General features: G+C 53.5%; 1 protein-coding gene across 1 annotated transcript; it reads right to left on the bottom strand.

The window, feature by feature from the left end:
• Window positions 1–9: 9 nt before the first annotated feature.
• Window positions 10–20,497, bottom strand: LOC126063196 (uncharacterized). Its single transcript, XM_049861378.1, has 8 exons — window positions 20,354–20,497; window positions 16,432–16,574; window positions 16,200–16,322; window positions 12,126–12,621; window positions 10,435–10,518; window positions 8,753–8,929; window positions 7,720–7,857; window positions 10–6,766 (listed from the first exon to the last, which is right to left on the bottom strand). The coding sequence occupies exons 1-8, from the start codon at window positions 20,495–20,497 to the stop codon at window positions 6,470–6,472; spliced, it is 1,602 nt and encodes a 533-aa protein (XP_049717335.1). The 3' UTR covers window positions 10–6,469.
• Between the last annotated feature and the right edge of the window lie 775 nt (window positions 20,498–21,272).

Below are 21,272 nucleotides of genomic sequence, written 5' to 3' on the forward strand. Positions count from 1 at the left end.
GGTAAACATCCTTCTGGTATTCTCTGCTTTCAGCCAGAATCCATTGACATCAGCAATGATATCCCTTGTTCCACATCCTGTTCTGAATTTAGCTTGAATTTCTGGCAGTTCCCTGTCGATATACAGCTATAAATGTTTTTGAATTATCTTCAGCAAAATTTTACTTGCATATGATATTAATAATGTAGTTCGATAATTTCCGCATTCGGTTGGATTGCCTTTCTTTGGAATGGGCATGTATATGGATGTCTTCCAGTTGGTTGGCCAGGTTTACACCAAATTTCTTGGTGTAGACGAGTGAGTGCTTCCAGCACTGCATCCATTTATTGAAACATCTCAACTGGTATTCCATCAATTCCTGGAGCCTTGTTTTCACCAATGACTTCAGTGCAGCTTGGACTTCTTCCTTCAATATCATCGGTTCTTGTTCATATGCCACCTCCTGAAATGGCTGAACACTGATCAGTTTTTTTTTGGTACAGTGACTCTGTCTATGCCTTCCACCTTCTTTTGATGGTTCTTGCGTTGTTCCAATATTTGCCCCATACCCACTCATTACCCATTGCCATGGAGTTGATTCTGACTCATAGCGACCCTATAGGACAGAGTAGTACTGCCCCATAGAGATTGCAAGGAGCGCCTGGTGGATTTGAACTGTCAACCCTTTGGTTAGCAGCTGTAGCACTTAACCACTATGCCATCAGGGTTTCCATTTTGCCCATGTTGTTGTTGTTAGGTGCCGTCGAGTCAGTTCCAACTCATAGCAACCCTATGCACAACAGAACGAAACACTGCCCGGTCCTGCACCATCCGTACAATCATTGTTATGCTTGAGCTCACTGTTGCAGCTACTGTGTCAATCCACCTTGTTGAGGGTCTTCCTCTTTCCCATTGACCCTGTGCTCTGCCAAGCATGATGTCCTTCTCCAGGAACTGATCCCTCCAGACAACATGTCCAAAGTACGTAAGACGCAGTCTCGTCATCCTTGCCTCTAAGGAGCATTCTGGCTGCCCTTCTTCCAAGACAGATTTGTTCGTTCTTTTGGCAGTCCGTGGTATATTCAATATTCTTTGCCAACACAATTCAAAGGCGTCAACTCTTCTTCGGTCTTCCTTATTCCTTGCCCAGCTTTCACATGCATATGATGTGATTGAAAATACCATGGCCTGGGTCAGGCATACCTTAGTCTTCAGGGTGACATCTTTGCTCTTCAACACTTTGAAGAGGTCCTTTGCAGCAGATATGCCCAATGCAACACGTCTTTTGATTCCTTGAGTGCTGCTTCCATGGCTGTTGATTGTGGATCCAAGTAAAATGAAATCCTTGACAACTTCAATCTTTTCTCCGTTTATCATGATGTTGCTCACTGGTCCAGTTGGGAGGATTTTTGTTTTATGTTGAGGCGTAATCCATACTGAAGGCTGTGGTCTTTGATCTTCATTAGTAAGTGCTTCAAGTCCTCTTCACTTCCAGCAAGCAAGGTTGTGTCATCTGCATAACGCAGGTTGTTAACGAGTCTTCCTCCAATCCTGAAGCCCCGTTCTTCTTCATATAGTCCAGCTTCTTGTATTATTTGTTCAGCACACAGATTAAATAGGTATGGTGAAAGAATACAATCCTGCCGCACACCTTTCCTGACTTTAAACCAATCAGTATCCCCTTGTTCTGTCTGAACAACTGCCTCTTGATCTATGTAAAGGTTCCTCATGAGCACAATTAAGTGTTCTGGAATTCCCATTCTTCGCAGTGTTATCCATAATTTGTTATGATCCACAGAGTTGAATGCCTTTGCACAGTCAATAAAACACAGGTAAACATCCTTCTGGTATTCTCTGCTTTTAGCCAGGATCCATGTGACATCAGCAATGATACCCGTGGTTGCACGTCCTCTTCTGAAACCGGCCTGAATTTGTGGCAGTTCCCTGTCGACATACTGCTGCAGCCGTTTTTGAATGATCTTCAGCAAAATTTTGCTTGCGCGTGATATTAATGATATTGTTCTATAATTTCCACATTCGGTTGGATCACCTTTCTTGGGAATAAGCATAAATATGGATCTCTTCCAGTCAGTTGGCCAGGAAGCTGTCTTCCGTATTTCTTAGCATAGATGAGTGAGCACCTCCAGTGCTGCATCTGTTTGTTGAAACATCTCAATTGATATTCCATCAATTCCTGGAGCCTTGTTTTTCGCCAATGCCTTCAGAGCAGCTTGGACTTCTTCCTCCAGTACCATCGGTTCCTGATCATATGCCACCTCTTGAAATGGTTGAATATCGACTAATTCTTTTTGGTATAATGACTGTGTGTATTCCTTCCATCTTCTTTTGATGCTTCCTGCGTCGTTTAATATTTTCCCCACGGAATCCTTCACTATTACAACTCGAGGCTTGAATTTTTTCTTCAGTTCTTTCAGCTTGAGAAACGCCGAGCTTGTTCTTCCCTTTTGACTTTCCATCTCCAGCTCTTTGCACGTCATTATAATACTTTACTTCGTCTTCTCGAGACGCCCTTTGAAATCTTCTGTTCAGTTCTTTTACTTCAATTCTTCCTTTTGCTTTAGCTGCTCAACGCTCAAGAGCAAGTTTCAGAGTCTCCTCTGACATCCATCTTGGTATTTTCCTTCCTGTCTTTTCAGTGACCTCTTGCTTTCTTCATGGATGATGTCCTTGGTGTCATTCCACAACTCGTCTGGTCTTTGGTCACTAGTGTTCAATGCATCGAATCTATTCTTGAGATGGTCTCTAAATTCAAGGCCATATTTTGGCTCTTGTGGACTTGTTCTGATTTTCTTCAGTTTCAGCATATGAACTTGCATATGAGCAATTGATGGGTCTGTTCCACAGTTGGCCCCTGGCCTTGTTCTGACTGATATTGAGCTTTTCCATCGTCTCTTTCCACAGATGTAGTCTATTTTATTTCTGTGTGTTCCATCTGCCGAGGTCCATGTGTACAGTTGCCGTTTATGTTGGTGAAAGAAGGTATTTGCAATGAAGAAGTCGTTGGTCTTGCAAAATTCTATCATTCGATCTCCGGCATTGTTTCTATCACCAAGTCCACATTTTCCAACTACTGATCCTTCTTCTTTGTTTCCAACTTTCGCATTCCAATCACCAGTAATTATCAATTCATCTTGATTGCATGTTTGATCGATTTCAGACTGTAGCAGCTGATAAAAATCTTCTATTCATCTTTGGTCCTAGTGGTTGGTGCGTAAATTTGAATAATAGTCGTATTAACTGGTCTTCCTTGTAGGCGTATGGATATTATCCTATCACTGACAGTGTTGCACTTCAGGACAGATCTTGAAACGTTCTTTTTGATGATGAATGCAACACCATTCGAGTTGTCATTCCCAGCATGGTAGACTATATGTCCGATTCAAAACGGCCAATACCAGTCCATTTCAGCTCACTAATGCCTAGGATATCGATGTTTATGCGTTTCATTTCATTTTTGATGATTTACAATTTTCCTAGATTCATACTTCATACATTCCAGGTTCCAATTATTAATGGATGTTTGCAGCTGTTTCTTCTCATTTTGAGTTGTGCCACATCAGCAAATGAAGGTCCCGAAAGCTTTACTCCACCCACGTTATTAAGGTCGACTCTACTTTGAGGAGGCAGCTCTTCCCCAGTCGTCTTTTGAGTGCCTTCCAACCTGGGGGGCTCATCTTCCAGCACTGTATCAGACAATGTTCCGCTGCTATTCATAAGGTTTTCACTGGCTAATGCTTTTCAGAAGTAGACTGCCAGGTCCTTCTTCCTATCTTGTCTTAGTCTGGAAGCTCAGCTGAAACCTGTCCTCCATGGGTGACCCTGCTGGTATCTGAATAATGGTTGCATAGCTTCCAGCATCGCAGCAACACACAAGCCCCCCCAGTATGACAAACTGATAGACACATGGGGGATTTTGCCCATAGAATCCTTCAATATTGCAACTCAAAGCTTGAATTTCTTCTTCAGTTCTTTCAGCTTGAGAAATGCCAAGGGTGTTTTTCCCTTTTGGTACATATATATATTTACATACATATGTATGTATCCAGAATGAAATATTTAAAAATATTAAGAATGATTATTTTTGGGTGATAGTAGTCAATTTTCTTTTTATATTGTCCAAAATTATATATGCTTCCTCTTTTTCGTTCTTGATCAGTCTCATCAGAAGTTTATCAATTTTATTACTCTTTTCAAACAGCCACCTTTTTATCGTTATCTAAATAATTTTTTCTGACTTATCTTTTCACTATTTCTCTCTATAGTTATTCCCACCTGCTATTAAGCCTATCCACTGAGTTCTTAATTTCAGTAAATATATTTTTCAGTTCTAGAATTTCCATGTGGTCTTATAGTTTCAATCTCTCTGCCGAATTTCTTGATCTTATTTCCTTGAATATTTTAAAGTCCATGTCTAATAACGCCATTACCTTGATCCTTTGGAGGTCTATTTCTCTTGTCTGTTTTTTCTCTTGATGTCAGCCACATCTTGTTCCATCCTATGCCTGGCTATTTCTGATTGAGTGGGCACTTCACATATAAAAAAAACTGTAGAGAAAACTGGAGGCACCGAGTGGTATCATCTTTCTCCAGAAAGGACTTGGTTTTGGCTTCTGGCAGGCTGCTAGACCAGAGGCATTAGCAATTCCAGGTCACCTGAATCAGGGGTTATGGTGATTCATATCTGGGCTTCGCTTTTCATAAGGGTGGATCTATTTCCAGTTTCTGTAACTCTTTCAGGGCCCCAATTCCAACCTCAGTTTCTGCCTCCTTAGCCCTGTGTGTCTCTCAAAAGCTTTGCTCAGCTGCTCAGCCTCTCAGCACCTGCTTTCAGAATCCAGCAGATGCCTGGAGGAAAAGCGGCCCCAATGCCAGGCCCAGCTCTAGGTTTCTCTCTTTTCCCAGGTCTTGGCCTTACAACCCATTCCTGCCCCACAGGGTCTCCAGTACCTCTAAACAGAACTTTACAAATATGTGTTTCATCCAGCTTTTCTTGACGATCTCAGGAGGGGTGGCCCTAACCACTGTGTGTGTCCAAATTACAAGAGATGCTAATAACAAGGTCTAGCCCAAAATTATCTACAATAAATACATACTGCTTTATAAACAGAAAATTTCTTTTTTAAATAATTTTTACTGTGCTTTAAGTGAAAGTTTACAAATTAAGTCAGTCTCTCACATATAAACTTATATACACCTTACTACATACTCCCACTTACTCTCCCCCTAATGAGTCAACCCGCTCTCTCCTTCCAGTTTCTCCTTTTGTGACCGTTTTGCGTTTCTAATCCCCTCTACCCTCAGAAAATTTATTTTTTAAAAAGGAAAAAATATATTAGATGACTACAGATACAGTCCAGACCCCTTATCTTGGCAGTTAAAGCCCTTCAAGACGTATCTTGATATCCATTTCTAATTTCCTCTCCCTGCCTCCTGGGAAGCTCTGGTTAGTATGTGGCTTTGAGCAACAGTTTAGGGCAGCTTCCTCTTTACAGTGGGAGTGAAAGGCCTGCCCAGGCTGTCTCCTGGATTCTGGTGAGGAGGGCCTGGATGGTGTCCTATTTCTCTACGTCTTTGGGCGTTGGTGTGGATTGAATTGTGCCCCCCAAAAAGATATGTTAAAGTCCTAACCCCTGGTACCTATGAATGTGACTGTTTGGAAATAGGGTCTTTGCAGATGTTATCAGTAAATATGAGGTCATACTGGTGCGGGGGGGTCCTAATCCAATGAGTGTTGTCTTTATGAAAGAGAAGAGACACAAAAACACACAGGGAAGATGGCCATATGACAACGCAGACTGGAGGGTTGCACCTACAAGCCAAGGGACTGCCAGCTTTCACCAGAAGCTAGGAGAGAGGCACGGAACAGATTCTCTGTCTTAGAAGGAATCAACATGGCCCACACCCTGATCTCGGACTCCCAGCTTCCAGAACCAAGAGAATAAATTTGTTGTTTTTATGTGTATTTCAATACTTTTGTTTTCATTTTACATGCTCGGGGCTTTTGTTGGTTGTTGTTGTTTCCGACTCATGGCAACTCTGTGTGTGCAGAGTAGAGCTGCTCATAGGGTTTTCAAGGCTGTGACCTTTCAGGAGATCACCAGGTCCTTCTTCCTAGGCACCTCAGGTTGAGTTCAAACTGTCAACCCTACAGCTAGCAGTCAAGCGCTTAACAGTTTCTGACACTCAGAGACTTCTTAATTTCTGTCATTTTATGCCTCCCCTGCCCCCATGTGGTACTTGTTACAGCAGCGGCAGGAAGCCAGTGCAGCCACCCCACTGGTACCAGGAGGGTTCACTGACTGAGCGGGGGACAGGGCTTCACTCTAGTGTCATGTAAAGTGAGGGGTCCCATGGGAGACAGGTGGATAACAGGGTGTTGTTTTGCTGCCTCTCCTCCTGCCTGTCCTTTGGATACCTCCACTTTCCCTCCCATCCCAGCCAGGACACAGTATCCCCGGCCACACCATCCTTAGGGCCCCACCTGCCTCAGCACGAACTCCCACTTCCTCAGTGCCAGCTCTGTGTCCCGCGCCGAGACGTCACAGTGCCACATGGCACGCACAGAGCACTCTGTCCAGGGGAACAGCAGCACACTCACTGCCTGACCCATCTGTGCCTCCTCTTCAGCACTCACGGGCCGAAGGTGTTGGCACAGCTTCTCGGGCGGCAGCCCGGCCACCTGCACCATCACCACGTTGGTTTTCATGGTGCTGGGATCCACGGAGCAGAGGGAGGAGACCAGCTCCTGGAGTCCTGGGTGAAGGTCCTGCAGTGAGTAGAGCCCAGCTGGGACCCGCCCCAGCCCTACCACCCCTGCCCTACCACCCAGCATATCCCCCAGGGAAGGCAGAGGGGCCACCCGAGGCCCCTGGAGTTATGGCTTTGCCATGTCTTAGCTGTGTGACCCGGGACTAGTCACTTAGCCCCTCTGCACATCGGTTGCCTCCTCTGTAAAGTGTGGGACCCAGGGGCTGTCGTGAGGGCTCAATGGATGGAAAGACCCCAGTCGGAGACCACACTTGGCTGGTTCTGCTCAGAATAACAGTTACTGGTATCGCTTGGCACTTACTTTTGCCAGGCAGAGCACTGAGCTCCAGCTCACTGCATCCCACCCCTGGTGGCTCCACAGCCAATCTCTAACGTCTAGAGGTCTAGAGGCTAAGGGCACAGAGCTGCTGGGGACTCTCCCAGGCCCAGGTGACAGGCAGCAGGGGAAGTGGTGGAGCCTTGTCCAGGCACCTGTGGCAAATCTCTGGGCATTCTGGTGGTCCTACAGCATCACCTCCTCTGCATTGCCCAGACTGACCAGAGCAGCAACGGCCAGCACCCCCACCTGGCACATTCCGCCACCCAGGGCTTTCCAGAGGCACCAGGCTTCTTCAATGAAGTCCTTGGGCCCCCCAACTAGGGCCCCCACTCGTGCCCCCAGGCCCTGGGAGGAAGAAAGGAGAGGCCTGCCTACCTGCCTGCCTACTGGGCATGCATCCTGACCTTGGGGGGCAGGCATTGGTGGAAAGGACCAGGTGAGGGGGTGGAAGGGGCCAGGTGAGGGAGTGGAAGGGGCCAGATGAGGGGGCAGAAGAGGCCAGGTGAAGGGCAGGTGGTATGGCCCCACCTGGGGTGGAGTTAAATGGGGCCCAGGTCCAGTGGTTGCCAGGACAGGAGCTCCGGCACCCACAACCCGCCCCCATTCTAGGGGATGCCCAGCAGTCTCCTCACCTTGGAAAAACAGAGGGAGACAGAGTCACAGTGCTCCATGATGCAGGTGGGGGGCACGCGCAGAGCAACCACTGCGTTCAACAGTAGGGCTCCGTCCAGGTGGACCCGGACCCCATAGTTCCGGGCCAGGGCGTGCACCTGGGGGCCAGGTGCAGGGGATGTCAGAGGGAGAGGCACAAGGGGAAAGGAAGCGTCTCCAGAGGGCAGGGCTTGGTCCCTTGAGGAGCTGCAAGGCGCCTGGAGTCAGGGACGTATGGTGGCCAGCTCTCGCCCTTTGTGACCTTGAGCAGCGGCCGGGTGCCGTCCGAGCCTCAGTGTTGTCCTCTGTGGAACGGGGCTGATGATAAGCACCCTAAGTCATGCACACCGAGTGCTCTCTGCCAGCTGTGTGCAGGTGCACCAATGCTTTCTCTCACTCAGCTTCACTGAGGGAGGGGCTGTTATTCCCACTGGACAGGTGAGGCTCACCAGGTTTAGAGCGAGGTGGCTTGCCCAGGTTCTCAGGCGGTGAGCAGGAGAGCTGACAATGGCAGCTCCCCAGGCAGGCGGTGGCAGAGAGTGGGGGGACTGTAACATTGTGATGTCCCAGCCTGAGCTAGCTCTGAACAGCCTTATCCTGTAGCACGTTTTGGGGGGCGGGGGGGCCAGTCCCTGATGCTGCTCTGGGACTCAGCTGCCTGGGGGGAGGGTCTCTGCTCTTGGGAAGAATCCAGGGACTAAGGCATTGCTGTGGAGTGGGTTCTGACTCCCGGCACCTCGTGTGTTAAGAGTGGAACTGCCCCATAGACTTTTCTTGGCTGCGATGTATGCTAGCAGTCAAGTGCAAACCATTTGCTCCACCCAGAGACCTAAAATGGGGTGAGTTTCTTCTGCATCCTCAGCCCGAGACCACACAGGCATCCCTCCCACAGCAGTTCTGGCCACTGATGGGCACCCACAGTGTGTGTGAGATCCCAGGACAGGGCTCAGGAGAGACAGGAAGCCAGGGGCAGGGTGAGGATGGAAGCATGGAGGAGAGAAGGGACGGGCCTACCTGGCGTAGGTAGTCGAGCTCAGACCCCTGAGCTGCTGTGGGTGTTCTCCAGGCAAGTAAGCTCACAGACGGGGTGGTAGGGGTTCCCCAGGCCCTGCCTGAGCACCTCTCCAGCTCCACCAGGTCCATGGTGCCGTGGGGCAGGTCTGGAAGGGGGTGAGAGTGTACTCCAGCAATCTGCAGGTGTGGAAGGGATGAAGGGTCAGGTCCAAGGTCCAGCAGCACCTCCTTCCAGAGTGGAGGGTCCTCTGGAATAAGGAGCCAGCCCCCTGAAGGTAAATTCTAGAGGCCTGTGCCTGCTCCTCCCAGCCCTGGGCCTCAGAGGCTTTGCCTTGTTGTGTGCCAGTATCTGGGAACAGACATCCCAGCCGAAGAGGGGAAAGGCACGGTCGAAGAGGGAAGAGGAACGGTCACCGAACGGTCACCGACCTTTCGCCTCGGCTTTCTCCTAAGACGTTGCAGTCCGGCTCCCACCCGGCATACCACTAGGGGGCAGCAGGGAGCCAAGCACCAGTCCTCACGGGCCCAGGAAGCCCAGGTCCAGCCTGAGCTGCTCCTGCCCCCAGGTGGCCAGCCTGGGAACCAGTTCTCCTTCCACCTCCCTACAGAAGCCACCAGCCCGCTTCTCTGGAGCTTTCCCTTCCTCCCTCTATAGATGCCAATGCAGTCCCCCAGGAGGCAGATTCTCACCAGAAGTGCTGAGGGCCCCAGGTGAGGGTGCCTGGTCCTTACCTGAGCCACCCCACCCTGCTCATAGACACGGAGGCTCTCTTGCCCAAGGAGATGCCGGGAGCCCCGGCAGTGGCAGTGACCCATCGCTGAGACAGGGGAGGGCAGGTCTTGGCATCAAGTCCAACAGGGTCCACTTGCCCCTGTCTGCTCGGCCTCAGCCAGGCTGAGCCCCTGGGTGGTGCAAATGCTCTCAGCTTCTATCCAAAAGGTTGGAGGTTGGAGTCCACCCAGAAGCACCTCAGAAGAAAGGCCTAGCGACCTACTTCTGAAAAACCAGCCACTGACAACCCTACGGAGCACATTTCTACTCTGATACACGTGGGGTTGCCGTGAGTTGGAATTGTCACGAGTCCAAGTGGATTCAACGAAAGCTGGTAACAGGTAAGACACAAATCTGCTGACCTGTAGATGTTGGGCCACATGCAGCCTGCACACCTGTGTCGGGCAGCCCTGCAGAAGGGGGCCAAGGTGCTGCTGCATGGCTGGTGGTAAGTGCCCAGAGCACCTGCCTCATCAGGCCCTGCAGAAGGTGGCTCCTGCAAACTAAGAAACCGGAGTAAAGTGTAAGAAAGGGACAACCTACAAGGTGAGGGCAGGATTTGGAAAATCTCAAGGAACAGCGTGGACCGCTGGCCTGAAAGGGGGTGGTGAGAAGAGGTCATGGCTCCAGGAACCTGGAGACAGGATTAGGTAGAGAGGGTCACCTGGCACTGGCCATGACCCGGCTCCGCTCCCTCCCCCCATCTCCTGCTAAGGCTCCCCACAGCCACCCAACAGAATGCCAACAGGGCTAGGGACCCCACTGATGTTGCCCAGGAGTGTGGTGGCCCCACGTCCAGAGGGGAGGAGTGTGGTGGTCCCAGGTCCAGAGGGGAGGAGTGTGGTGGCCCCTAGCCCAGAGGGAAGGAGCGTGGGAGGGATGTGGAGGCAATGGAAGGTCACGCACTCACTTGCGATGAGGTTGGCCATGGTGTTGGTGGGCACAAACAGGGTCTGCTCCACCCCGAGCAGCTGCGAGGCCTTTTCCTGAAGCTCTGAGGGAGGAAGGCATGGTGGGAGGAGGGGGCCCAACAACAATGACGCCCAGGCACCAGCTCACCTGCCCAAGCACTTTCCAAAGTGCTTTCCTTGAGTTACTTCTCACTGGGTGGGTGGGAGCCTGTGGGCCAGGTGCTGTTGGGATGAGCAGGGTTGGAGCGCAGGTCTCAGGCATCACATATCCTGGGCCGGAGCCCCTTAGTCCTCCCTCAGTGCCTTGGTGCCCCACCTTCTTCTGGGCCTCGGTTCCCCCATTGAAACTCTTGTGGTCTGAACTCCCACCTCCCTCCAGACTCACACCTGTCCCGCTTCCTTTCCCATCAGCCACTGCCAGGTGGGGCCTTGCGGTTTCTCTGCTGACTTCCTCTCCCACAGTGTGGGGAGGACAGAGGAGAGGAAACTGGGGAAGGGGCAGGACCCCTAAGAAGGGGAGACTGATGGGCTGGGGGAGGGGACCACGGTGGCACTGGAGGGGTGGACCGAGGGGGTGGGGATCTTAGCCCCACCTTAAAGCCAGCTGTGGCTCCCGTCTGCCAGGAACATGGACCTTAAAGCTGGCTGTGGTCTCCTTTGCTGGGGACATTGAGACAGTGTCCAAGCTGGTACCACCAGGCCTCTGCCTCCCCTTCCAGGGACATGGGTGCCTCCCCTGCTGCCCCTGACAACCCATCATTTTGGCCCACCCATATCCTACCACCTTACCCACCACGGTGCTTTTGCCTCTGCTGTCACCTGCTCCGACGTGCCAGCTCTCCCTTCCCTGCTCTGGGGACATCATCCTTTAAGAGGGCTCCTCTTGAAGTCCCCCTCACTGTGAGCCAAGCCCCCTCCCTCAGTTCCCAGGCACTCCCTGCTCATGTCTCTCCACCCGGATGGCAGTGGCCTGTTCTGGAATCAAGCTGCCATAGGCTCAGCAGCTGGAAGTCCCAGGTAATCACAGGTGTCTGCTGGAGGTGGCATCAGCCCCAACCACTCCCTGACTCCACAGACAGGCCGTCAGGCTCAGGTGGAGACCCCGTGGCTTGTCCCTGGGTGTGTGAGGGTTGTACACACCCCAGCAATCACAGTGGCTCACTATGGTGGCTGTTCTCAACCCAGAGTGTGGTAAAGGATCACAGGATCTTGTAAACAAGTCCTAGGTCATTAAAGCTCCCTCCTCAAAGGGGCATCCCTGGAGAAACCCCTTTTCTAGATGGGGTTTCCGTTTGTCACGTGGGAAGACAGGGGGACAGAAGAATGGCTATGTGTTCGAATCTTGGTTTTGCCATTTATTGGGTGTGGGACCACGAGGTAGTCTCTCAGCACCTCAGAGCATCCTCTGTAAGATGGGATGGTAACACCCACCTCATCGGACGGCTGGGTGACACTTTCATGTCACACAAATCGCCCGCTGATCCTGTTAAAATATAGGTTCTGGCTCAATGGCCAAGCGTGGGGGCCGAGAACCTGCATTTTTAAGAGGCTCCCAGGTGACAGGCCACACTTTGAACATCAAGGTGCTCGCCAAATGCCAGCTAAGCCACCACCCCTGCATTCTACGCCACCCCTCCCGCCATCACCACGGTCAGCGCTCAGGGGTCGCCTCGACGACGCCCGCCCCCACCTTGCACGCTGGGCTCCCCGCGGACGGTGGGGTCCTCGCCATAGTCGTCGCCCCCACGACCACCTCGGCCATGGTGCGCCTCATGGCAGGCCCGGGGCTGGTCACCGTATCGCCGCATAGGTCCACCACGTGGGCCGGGACCCCCGCCCGACCCCCAGACCCCCGCGCCCAGGGGGCCCCGTGCCTCTGGGCCGCGGCCCGGGCCAGTCCGCGGAGCATGGCAGGGCAGTGGCTGGCCTCCCACTCCGGCGGGGGCTGAGGACCCCTGCCAGCGAAGGCGGCAGCAGCGGCAGGGTCTGAGCGTCCCAACTTCCAGGACCTCGGGACCACGGACTTGGGCAGGGCGAGAGCGTCCCGCGGCATGCTGGGAGTTGTAGTCCGGGCTTCGGCCGGGCGGGAGCGCCCCGCGGCATGCTGGGAGTTGTAGTTCAGGCAGAGCCGCGGCGTGTACCGCGCGAGCCCGGGATGTTGGAGCGAGAAGGTACGGGAAGGAAAACTGAGGGTGGAGCGGGGGCCGGGCAAGCTTAAAAAGCATAGCTTATATGGCTTTTTGCCATGTACCAGGCACTGTCCCTGGCGCTTTACAAGGGTTAACTCAGTTAAGCTTCCCAAGAACTGTTACCGTCCCTGTTTTGCGGATAGAAAACCGGGCGCACGGAGGCTAAGGAACCTGCTTCAGGTCACTGGGCTAGGAAGAGAAACGGGCCGAATTTTGAACCCAGGAGCCTGTCCCCAGAGTCCAGCTCTGAACCACTGTGCTATAACAACAAGAAAAAACAAAACAAAACAAAAACCCGTTGCCGTCGAGTCGATTCCGACTCATAGCGACCGTATAGGACAGAGTAGAACTGCCCCATGGAGTTTCCAAGGAGCGCCTGGTGGATTCAAACCGCCGACCTTTTGGTTAGCAGCCATAGCGCTTAACCACTATGCCACTAGGGTGTAGCTCCCCATCATTTCCTTCGTCCGTGGAGCCGATCAGTGTGGATTTGTTGAGCACCTCTCTATGCAGGCATTGTAGGTGCCCAGCAGTGGGACACCCACGTAGCTGCCTTCTCCCAAGACCCCTCACGGAGCACATTCGGAGGCAGAATTAGAGAGGCAAGAGCGAGACCCTCCCGGGCACCCTGTCCTCAAAGAGTGGGTTGCCTTGGTGAAGAGGCAATGGGCAAAAGTGTAGGGCACCAGCCCGCCCGCCGGATTGGAAGCTGTGTCCCCCATGCAGGGGCGATTTAACCAGCAAGCAAGGTATGCAGGGCTTACAGTAAGCAAAGTACACCAGGGCTTAATTGTGCTTACTTAGTAATCCGTGGGAGCCCTGGTGGTGCAGTGGTTAAGAGCTCCGCTGGTAACCAAAAGGTTGGCAGCTCGAATCCACCAGCTGCTCCTTGGAAACCCTATGGGGCAGTTCTACTCTGCCCTACAGGATCACTATGAGTTGGCATCAACTCAGTGGCAACAGGTTTTGTTTTGTTTTGTTTTGAACTAACCTGTAGTGCACAATTTCACATGGGTTTTGCATCAAAGATGTGGTGAAGAACAGGTGAAATTGTGCACTACAGATAAGTAAGTAAGCCCCTGAGTACCTTGCTTATTGGGTAATTTGTCCCTGCCTCCACTTACCAGCTGTGCCGCCTAGGCCAAGCCACTTAACCCCTTTGTGCCTGTTTCCTCAACTGTGAAATGGGCAGTTGTTGAGGATTCAATGGGTAATATATTTAAAGTGTAGACACCAGTGCCTGGCTAGTGGTAAGCACCACCCATGAGTGTTTGTTCTCCTATTACTCTGTTATCACCCGTACTGGGCAGGCCTGAAGGCCCCAAGGCCCGGGGCCAGGTACTGCTGCCATGGGGGGCACCCTGACTCAGCCTGAACTTGGCCGCCCATTGGGTGACTTCCTTCGGAGCACCTAGCCCTGCTCAATGGCACCCCTTTATGGAGCACTGGCCACAGATGTGGGGCACTCTGCATGGGGAAGTTGAGAGGGGCTGCAGCTCCCCGGAGGCCGCATGGCTCCTGTAAGCTCCCCTCTTCAGTGAAAAGGACATTCATCCCTCTGCGGGACACAGCCCCTCCCTGCTCCATGCCAGCTCCAGGTGGGGTGGGGGACCAAGGGAGAGCAAGAGCAGATGGCCCTGGGCTCAGAACTCAGGTCACTGGGGTGGGGGGCCAGGCCCCCAGTCCTCACACACAATGGGGGGATGTCAGTGCTGGGCAGGCTGTGACAGGCCTGGTCTTCAAATCAGGGTGGGCCTCCTAGAGGAGGCAGGGACTTGCTGAGCTCTGCAGAGGAGCAGGGCAGAGCCCAGCAGCAGGGCGGCCCAGGTAGGAGGGAGCTAGTGGGTCTGAGGCCCTGATGGGAAGCCAGCCTGGCTGCAGAAGTGAGCGGCCTAGATGTAGCCCATGTCACATCCAGGGTTGGGGGACCCCCTGGGGGTGCCCCCACTCTCCCTCTCCTGCCTGGTGGGGCCATTCTGAGAGGCAGGAATTGGAAGTCCCTGTGGCGTCCATGGCCCCAGGGGGCCCATCTGAAAGAGAGACTCAGCGTGCCCCTCCTCCCCAAGGGGCCCTGTGGCCCTGACCTGTCATCTGCACAAAAAAAAGCCAGGCCCTGCAAACAAGCCTACTACCTCGCAGCTGCCTCAGCCCTTCTGCTGGGAAGTGGCGGGGGTGGAGAGCCCTCTGGGAAGGGAGGAGGCAGTGTGCTGGGCTGCAGGCTGGGGGCAGTGGTGGGAATGCTCAGGGGAGCAGGGGGAAAGGGGACAGCAGACAGGTCCCCCAGAAGGGTCCCCTGCTTGCAGGCACTTCACAGCTTGCAGAGCCCACCCTCCACAGCCTACCTGTTTATCCTCACAGCCACCTCCGCTAGGAGGTAGCTAGGTGGCCAGGAGGTTAGGGTAACCCCAGGGCTCTTGCCCCAGGGAGGTGGGCTTTTCCTGGGAGAGGTTGAGGAAGAACAGGCTTCTCCTGCCAGGGGCTACTTGTCCCCACCCACATACTCCCCAGGGCACCTGGGCCAGCCCATCTGCCCCAGGGGTGGCCAGCAGAATGTGGAGGGCTCAGGGTTGGGGGGCCTCCCCAGTACAGCCAGGCATGTTCTGAGGCCTTGTTGTGGGGGGACCCTCTGACCAATGGCTTGGCCTCGGGGAGGTTGTCTGGCCTTACGTGTATGTCTGTATGAGTATACATGTGTATGTGTGTATGCACATGTCTGTGTGCATATGCACGTGTGTATGTGTATACAAATGTGTGTTTTGTATATTGTGTGTGCATGCCTGTGTGTGCGTGTGTGCATGCGTGCATATGTGTGGAACACTGGCCGCACGCTGACTGCAGCCTGAGCTATTCACTCCACTTCTCTGCTCACATCCGCCTTCGGGTCAAGTCTGACCTCCATGGTGGGGCTCTAGGCTCAGGGGTCCAGCCTCTTGCCTCCCCAGCCTCCCCCTCACCCCTGAGTCTCTGCACCTGCCGTTCTTCTGCCTGGAGGCCCCTAACCATGACCATGTTTCCCTGGCTACCACCTTCTCAGTCCCCAGGCCTCAGCCAAGATGGTGCTTTCTCTGGGAAGCCCCCCGACCCTCCTTCTGGGGCACCAGTGACCCCTCTTCTTCCATAACCCTGTGGTCAGGGCTATGGGCTGCCCTCTTGTCCTTGGGCATGTCCTGCATGCTGAGCCAGTGTCTGACTCACAGTTGCCACTCGGTAAACACCAGCAGCAGGACAGGAGGGAGGGACACAGTCCTTCTCCCCTGCCCCGGGCCCCCCAGGACCTCTGGACGCTGTCGTGCGAGGCAGGGAACGAAAAGGGAGCTCAGCGTGGAAGCTCCCAGGGCCCCTGTGCAGGAGGTGGCCAGGAGTGGACAAGGAGCCAGGAACACAGGTACGGGTCCTGCCTCCATGTCTCTGCATGGCAGGTCTCAGGGTTCTCCAGGTAGCCACCTCCCTGGCCTATGCCCACCTGAGGCCTTCCTGAGAGAGGTATCTGCTGCCCCACCCCCAGCGGTCAGGATACTGGACCAGCTGGAGGGGGCAACGGGATGGGAGTCCCTGGGTGGGCTGAGGCGTGGCACCCTTCCAGGCTCAGGCTCTGGGGCGTGTGCACACGCATGCTGAGCTCACTGGATTCCTGTAACGCTGTGCTGGCAGGAAGTGAGCCTGGGGAGGCCGGCTGCTGGGAACCCGGGCTGGCCCCACTGAGATAAAGGGAGGCAGGAGATGGGAGCTGCAGATAGCTGCTGGGCCTGGTAAACAGGTGGGGGAAATGTCCTTTCCATCCAGCCCCTGGCCCCGAGCCCATGGGACCTATAGGGCGCCGGCCGGGCTGTGGCCCTGTGGCCCCAGAGTCCACCCCAGGAGGGGGCGAAAGGCAGGGCGCTGGCCTCGCTGCCCCTGTGGGGGCATGCACTTGGCTCATGTCGGGACTGCCTTATGTCAGGGCCACAGTGCTGTGCAGGGGGAGGGCAGGGGAGTGGGTAGAGGGGGATGAGGGGGGCTTCTCCCAGGCCATCACTGAGAGAGAAGTCTTCTGATGGTGGTCAGAACCTTGGACTTTAAAACCATCTCAGCAAATCCCAGTGGGATCTGTTGGGAGGGTGGGAGACCAGCGGAGAATGGGGGGCACCAACTTTTATGGTAATTATTCCCTTTTCATTATGGCTTTTGCCACTACCTATGTATCCCTTAGGAGCTCTGGTGGCGCAGTGGTTAAGCATCCCGCTGCTAACTGAAAGGTCAGCGGTTTAAACCTACCAGCCACTCCTCGGGAGAAAGATGTGGCCGTCTGCTCCCGTGAAGATTATGTTTGGTTTCACATATCCTTAAGGATCGCTGGTGGTGCAGTGGTTAAGCGCTCAGCTGCTAACCCAAAGGCCAGAGGTTCCAACCCACCAGCCGCTCCATGGGAGAAAGGCTGGAGAAACACATGGCAGTCTGCTTCCATAGAGATGACAGCCTTGGAGACCCTGTAGGGCAGTTCTTCTCTGTACTGTAGGGTCACTATGAGTCAGAATAGACTCGACAGCAATGGGTTTACTGTATCCCTTAAGGAGCCCTGGTGGCACAACGGTTAAATGCTCAGCTGCTGTCTTAGTCATCTAGTGCTGCTATAACAGAAATACCACAAGTGGATGGCTTTAACAAACAAATTTATTCGCTCACAGTCTGAATTCAGGGCGTCAGCTCTAGGGGAAGGCTTTCTCTCTCCGTCAGCTCAGGGGAGAGGTCCTTGTCCCCTTTCAACATCTGTGGGCCCGGCGTTCCCTGGAGATCTCCATGTGTCTTGGCATCTTTTCCCCATCTCTACTACTTAGCTTGCTTGTCTAATCTCTTTTATATCTCCAAAGAGATTGACTCAAAATACACCCTAGTCTTGCCTCATGAACATAAACATAACCCATTCACAAACAAACAGGGTTATAACCCAGGCAGGGGTTAGGATTTACAAAACATATTTTTGGGGGACACAATTCAATCCATAACAGCTGCTAACTGAAAGGTAGGCAATTCAAAACCACCCAGTGGGCCTGTGGGAGAAAGACCTGGTGATCTGTTTCCTTAAAGATTACAGCCAAGAAAACCCTATGGGCAGTTCTGCTGTGTCACACATGGGGTCACTGCAAGTCTGAATTCACTGAAGCCTGATGACAGACACCTGACAACAACATGACAATGTGGATCCCTTAATCATGGTTAATGTTGCTTGTTTTTGAAATTTATATAAATTGAACCAAACTGTGTACTCTTCTGTCTGGCTTCTTTTTGTCGACATTCATGCCCTGGAGATTCCTGCATGTTGTGGCAGTAGCTCGTGTCTCATCTTTGTCACCACTGTACCACAGTCCACTAAACCACCGGTTATTTCTCCATTTCGCTGTTTTAGGAACATTTGGGTTGCTTTTAGATTTGATGTTTGCCGACAAGGCTGCGATGAGCCCTCTTGTTCACATTTCCCGGGGCACACGTGCATACGTTTCTGTAGGGCACACACCTAGGGGTGGAATTGCTGAGTCATAAGATATACTTATCCTCAGCTTTACTAAATCTACAGTCACGTGCTGCATATGGGGTGGCTATGAGTCGGAATGGACTCCGTGGCCAGGGATTTGGTTTTGGGTTTTAATGAGCACCCTTTTTTTTGTGTTTTAGCGATTTGAATTACTCTTTTTGAAGAGCCTGTTGAAGTCTTTTTTGCCTCCCTTTCCCATCTTTAACCCCCTGTTGGGTTGTCTTTTTCTCAGTGATTTGTCAGAGTTCTTTACATATGCTGTGTGCCAATCCTTCTGGGTTATGTGTTACAGACTTTTTCCGCCCTTTCTGTGGCTTATCTTTTCACTTTTATGGAACTTCTGATAAGTTAAAATTTCTTAATTTTATGTAGTCAAATTTATCATTTTCCTACTTTATGATCAGTGTCTTGTTTGAGAATTCCTTCCCTACCTCAAGGTCCTGAATATATTATATTATCTCAATGAGATGCATTGACAGAGTGGCTGCAACAACGGGCTTAAACATACCTGCTATTGTGAGGATGGTGCAGGACCCGGCAGCATGCTGTTCTGTTGTACATGGGGTCGCTAAGAGTCAGAGCTGACTTGATGGCACCTAACAACAACAGTATATTCTAAAGTTTTGAAGTTCTGCCTTTCACACTTAGGTTTACATTTGTTTTTTCCTTGCAGCCAGCCACACAGAAGCTTCACCCTATTGAGCAAGGGGGGTGACACAGTGGGAGGGAGCACGGCTGTGGTGTCTGGCTGGTGAATTCTCTGGGCTTCAGTTTCTAGCCCTCTGAAATGAAGCATCGTGGCCGGCTCTGACCCTGGCTGCAGGGCTCAGTGGGTGATCCAAGGCGTCCTGACCTGAGGAAGGAGTAATAGAGGTGGATCTGGGGAAGGTCTTGGCTAGAAGCAAAAAGGAGGATGGATGGGGAAGTAAGCAGCACCATCCCTCAGGGAATAAAATGTGCCCTTCGCCATGCGCTTGTTGTAGCTGTCCTTGAGTCGGCCCCAATTCACACTGACCCCAACTGACAGCAACCCCAACTCACAGCGACCCCATGCGCGACAGAACAAAATGCTGCCCGCTCCTGCGCTGTCCCCATAGGGTTTTCATTGACTGATTTTCAGAAGTAGATTGCCCAGCCTTTCTTCCTAGTCTTAGTCTCGAAGCTCCAATGAAACCTGTTCAGCATCACAGCAACACAAAAGCCTCCACTGACAGGTGGGCAGGATTGAATCCCAGCCTCTGGCATGGAAAGCGAGAATACTAACACTGGGGGTAAGCTTTGCAGTCACAAAGGGGTGACTGTGAACCATTGCGTTGTCACTGGCTGTGTGGCCTCAGGCAAACCTTTAAATGCCCCCCACCTAGCCTCAGAGCCCTCATCCATTACTGGGAGAGTTTAGTGAACCCCTAGTGGCAAAGTGCCTAGTGCATCATAGGCGCTCCCCCGCCTCCACCCCGCCCACAAGGCTGGAGCCCCCCCTTCTTCCCCCAGCACTGCCCTTCACCCCCTAAAGGCCCGCTCTGGAGGGAGGCAGGCCATAGACCCCTACTGCCTCCTCAGGGATCCTCCCCAGCATGTGTGAGGTTGGGGAGAGTGCTCAGCCTTCTGTAATCGGAGGTGCTGGGGCTGGGGTCCGACCCTCCCCCCAAGGCACCAACACATCGTAGCCCTAAGGGAGCGGGAAGGTCTCCAGTGCTTCGCAGGGGCCTTGGGGGCTGGAGGGGCAGATGGAGCCCAGCCGAAAAGTCCAGTTCGCAGGCTTGACAATGGGCGGTAGAGGGCTGGAATCCGGGGAATCCGGGGAACAGAAGCCCCGGGCCTCTCGCTGTGCTGGGAAGCAGCCAGCCTTCCAGGAATAGCAGCTTTGGGTGGGGGGAGGACCGTGGGGAGCAGAGCAGGCTCACGGTGGGTCCCCCCTTCAGGGACCTCACTGGGAGGTGGAGGCTGTGGTGTGTATCAGCAGTGGGGGTGCAGGGCCTGAGCCCCAGGGACCCTCTGCAGAGCCCTGGGGACCCTACCTCCCCAGGGCACACCCTGCACCTCTCCCCCCGCCACCCCCCCCCCCCCGCCACCAGCCAGCTGGGCCTGGCCGCAAGGGGCATGTGTGCAGGGTTGGCTTATTTACTGCTGCAGCTTCCTCCTCCTTCCAGTAACTTGGCCTCCAACTTCAGGCGACTTCTGATTAGGCAGCTAGAGTCTAATCTCACGGATCTCGTTTACCGGCACCGGCCTCTCGCTTCCTGTCACTGGGCCTGGACAGCGCTGCGGGGTCAGCTCCATGCCTCCAGCCTGAGCCTGGTCCTGGGGCCTCTGCTCCAGCCCCTCGGCCCACCTGGTGGGGAGGATGGAGGGGTCAAACGCCATGCATCGGGCATAGTAGCCCATCTGGGGGCAGGTCCAGTTGCACGATGCTGACCAAGTCCTGGGCATGTAGGACCCAAGGATGAGCAGGCCCCTGGCTCTGCCCCCTGGGGCTCAGCCCATCAAGGTGCCCAGGGCTCCTCCCTTTGCCCTTCCAGCTGGGCAGAGCCCCACAGAAGGTGCCCCTTCCCCCCAGGCCCTCCTCTGCCTCCCCCTTTCCCACTCCTGCAGCCATCAGGGCCAGAGTGGTTGTGGAATGGCAGGGCAAGGAAGGTTCCAGAGAGTGGGACCCGTGTGGACAGAGGAGTCAGGGCTTTAGTGTCCTGGAGGCTCCTCTGGCCCGTAGCCCCAGAGGCAGGGATGGGAAAAGGTTTCTGTTGCAAATTGTAGAGCTTGTCCAAGTTGCCCACCCTGGGTGGGCTGCCCCAGCTACCCCAGAGGAGTCCAGGCACCACAGGTCACAAGGAGAGTGGCCAAGAACGGTGGCCCAATCCCCACTGAGGGCCAGGATCCAGGGACAGGTGGCCTGTGCTCTGGGGGCAGGCCCTGGCTTGTTTAGGAGCAGTAATCCCAATACAAGCTCTGTGTGCTGGACACCTACTGTGTGCGCTGGGTAGACTCTCCAGTGAGCCGTTGACCCCCAAGATGGGACCTGACCCAGGTCCTGACCAAGGGGTACCCACCCTCCCACTACATTCTAATTGTAGAGGAAGTTTGGTCTTAAAAGGAACCCCAGCCCTTCTGTGGTCATGTCCCCAGTGGGCCTATCTCAGTTCCC

The sequence above is a fragment of the Elephas maximus genome, chromosome 19 (assembly GCF_024166365.1).
Source record: "Elephas maximus indicus isolate mEleMax1 chromosome 19, mEleMax1 primary haplotype, whole genome shotgun sequence".
In the NCBI taxonomy this organism is placed as follows: domain Eukaryota; kingdom Metazoa; phylum Chordata; class Mammalia; order Proboscidea; family Elephantidae; genus Elephas; species Elephas maximus.

What these genes read in the sequence shown, in the direction of transcription:
- LOC126063196 (XM_049861378.1), bottom strand. Translation starts at nt 20,497, where the DNA reads ATGGCGTTTGACCCCTCCATCCTCCCCACCAGGTGGGCCGAGGGGCTG. An exon ending in GAAGCGAGAGGCCGGTGCCG is followed by an intron (nt 16,575 to 20,353) that starts GTAAACGAGATC and finishes CCCCCTGCACAG; the next exon opens with CACTGTGGCCCTGACATAAG. An exon ending in GCCCGGCCGGCGCCCTATAG is followed by an intron (nt 16,323 to 16,431) that starts GTCCCATGGGCT and finishes CCTTTATCTCAG; the next exon opens with TGGGGCCAGCCCGGGTTCCC.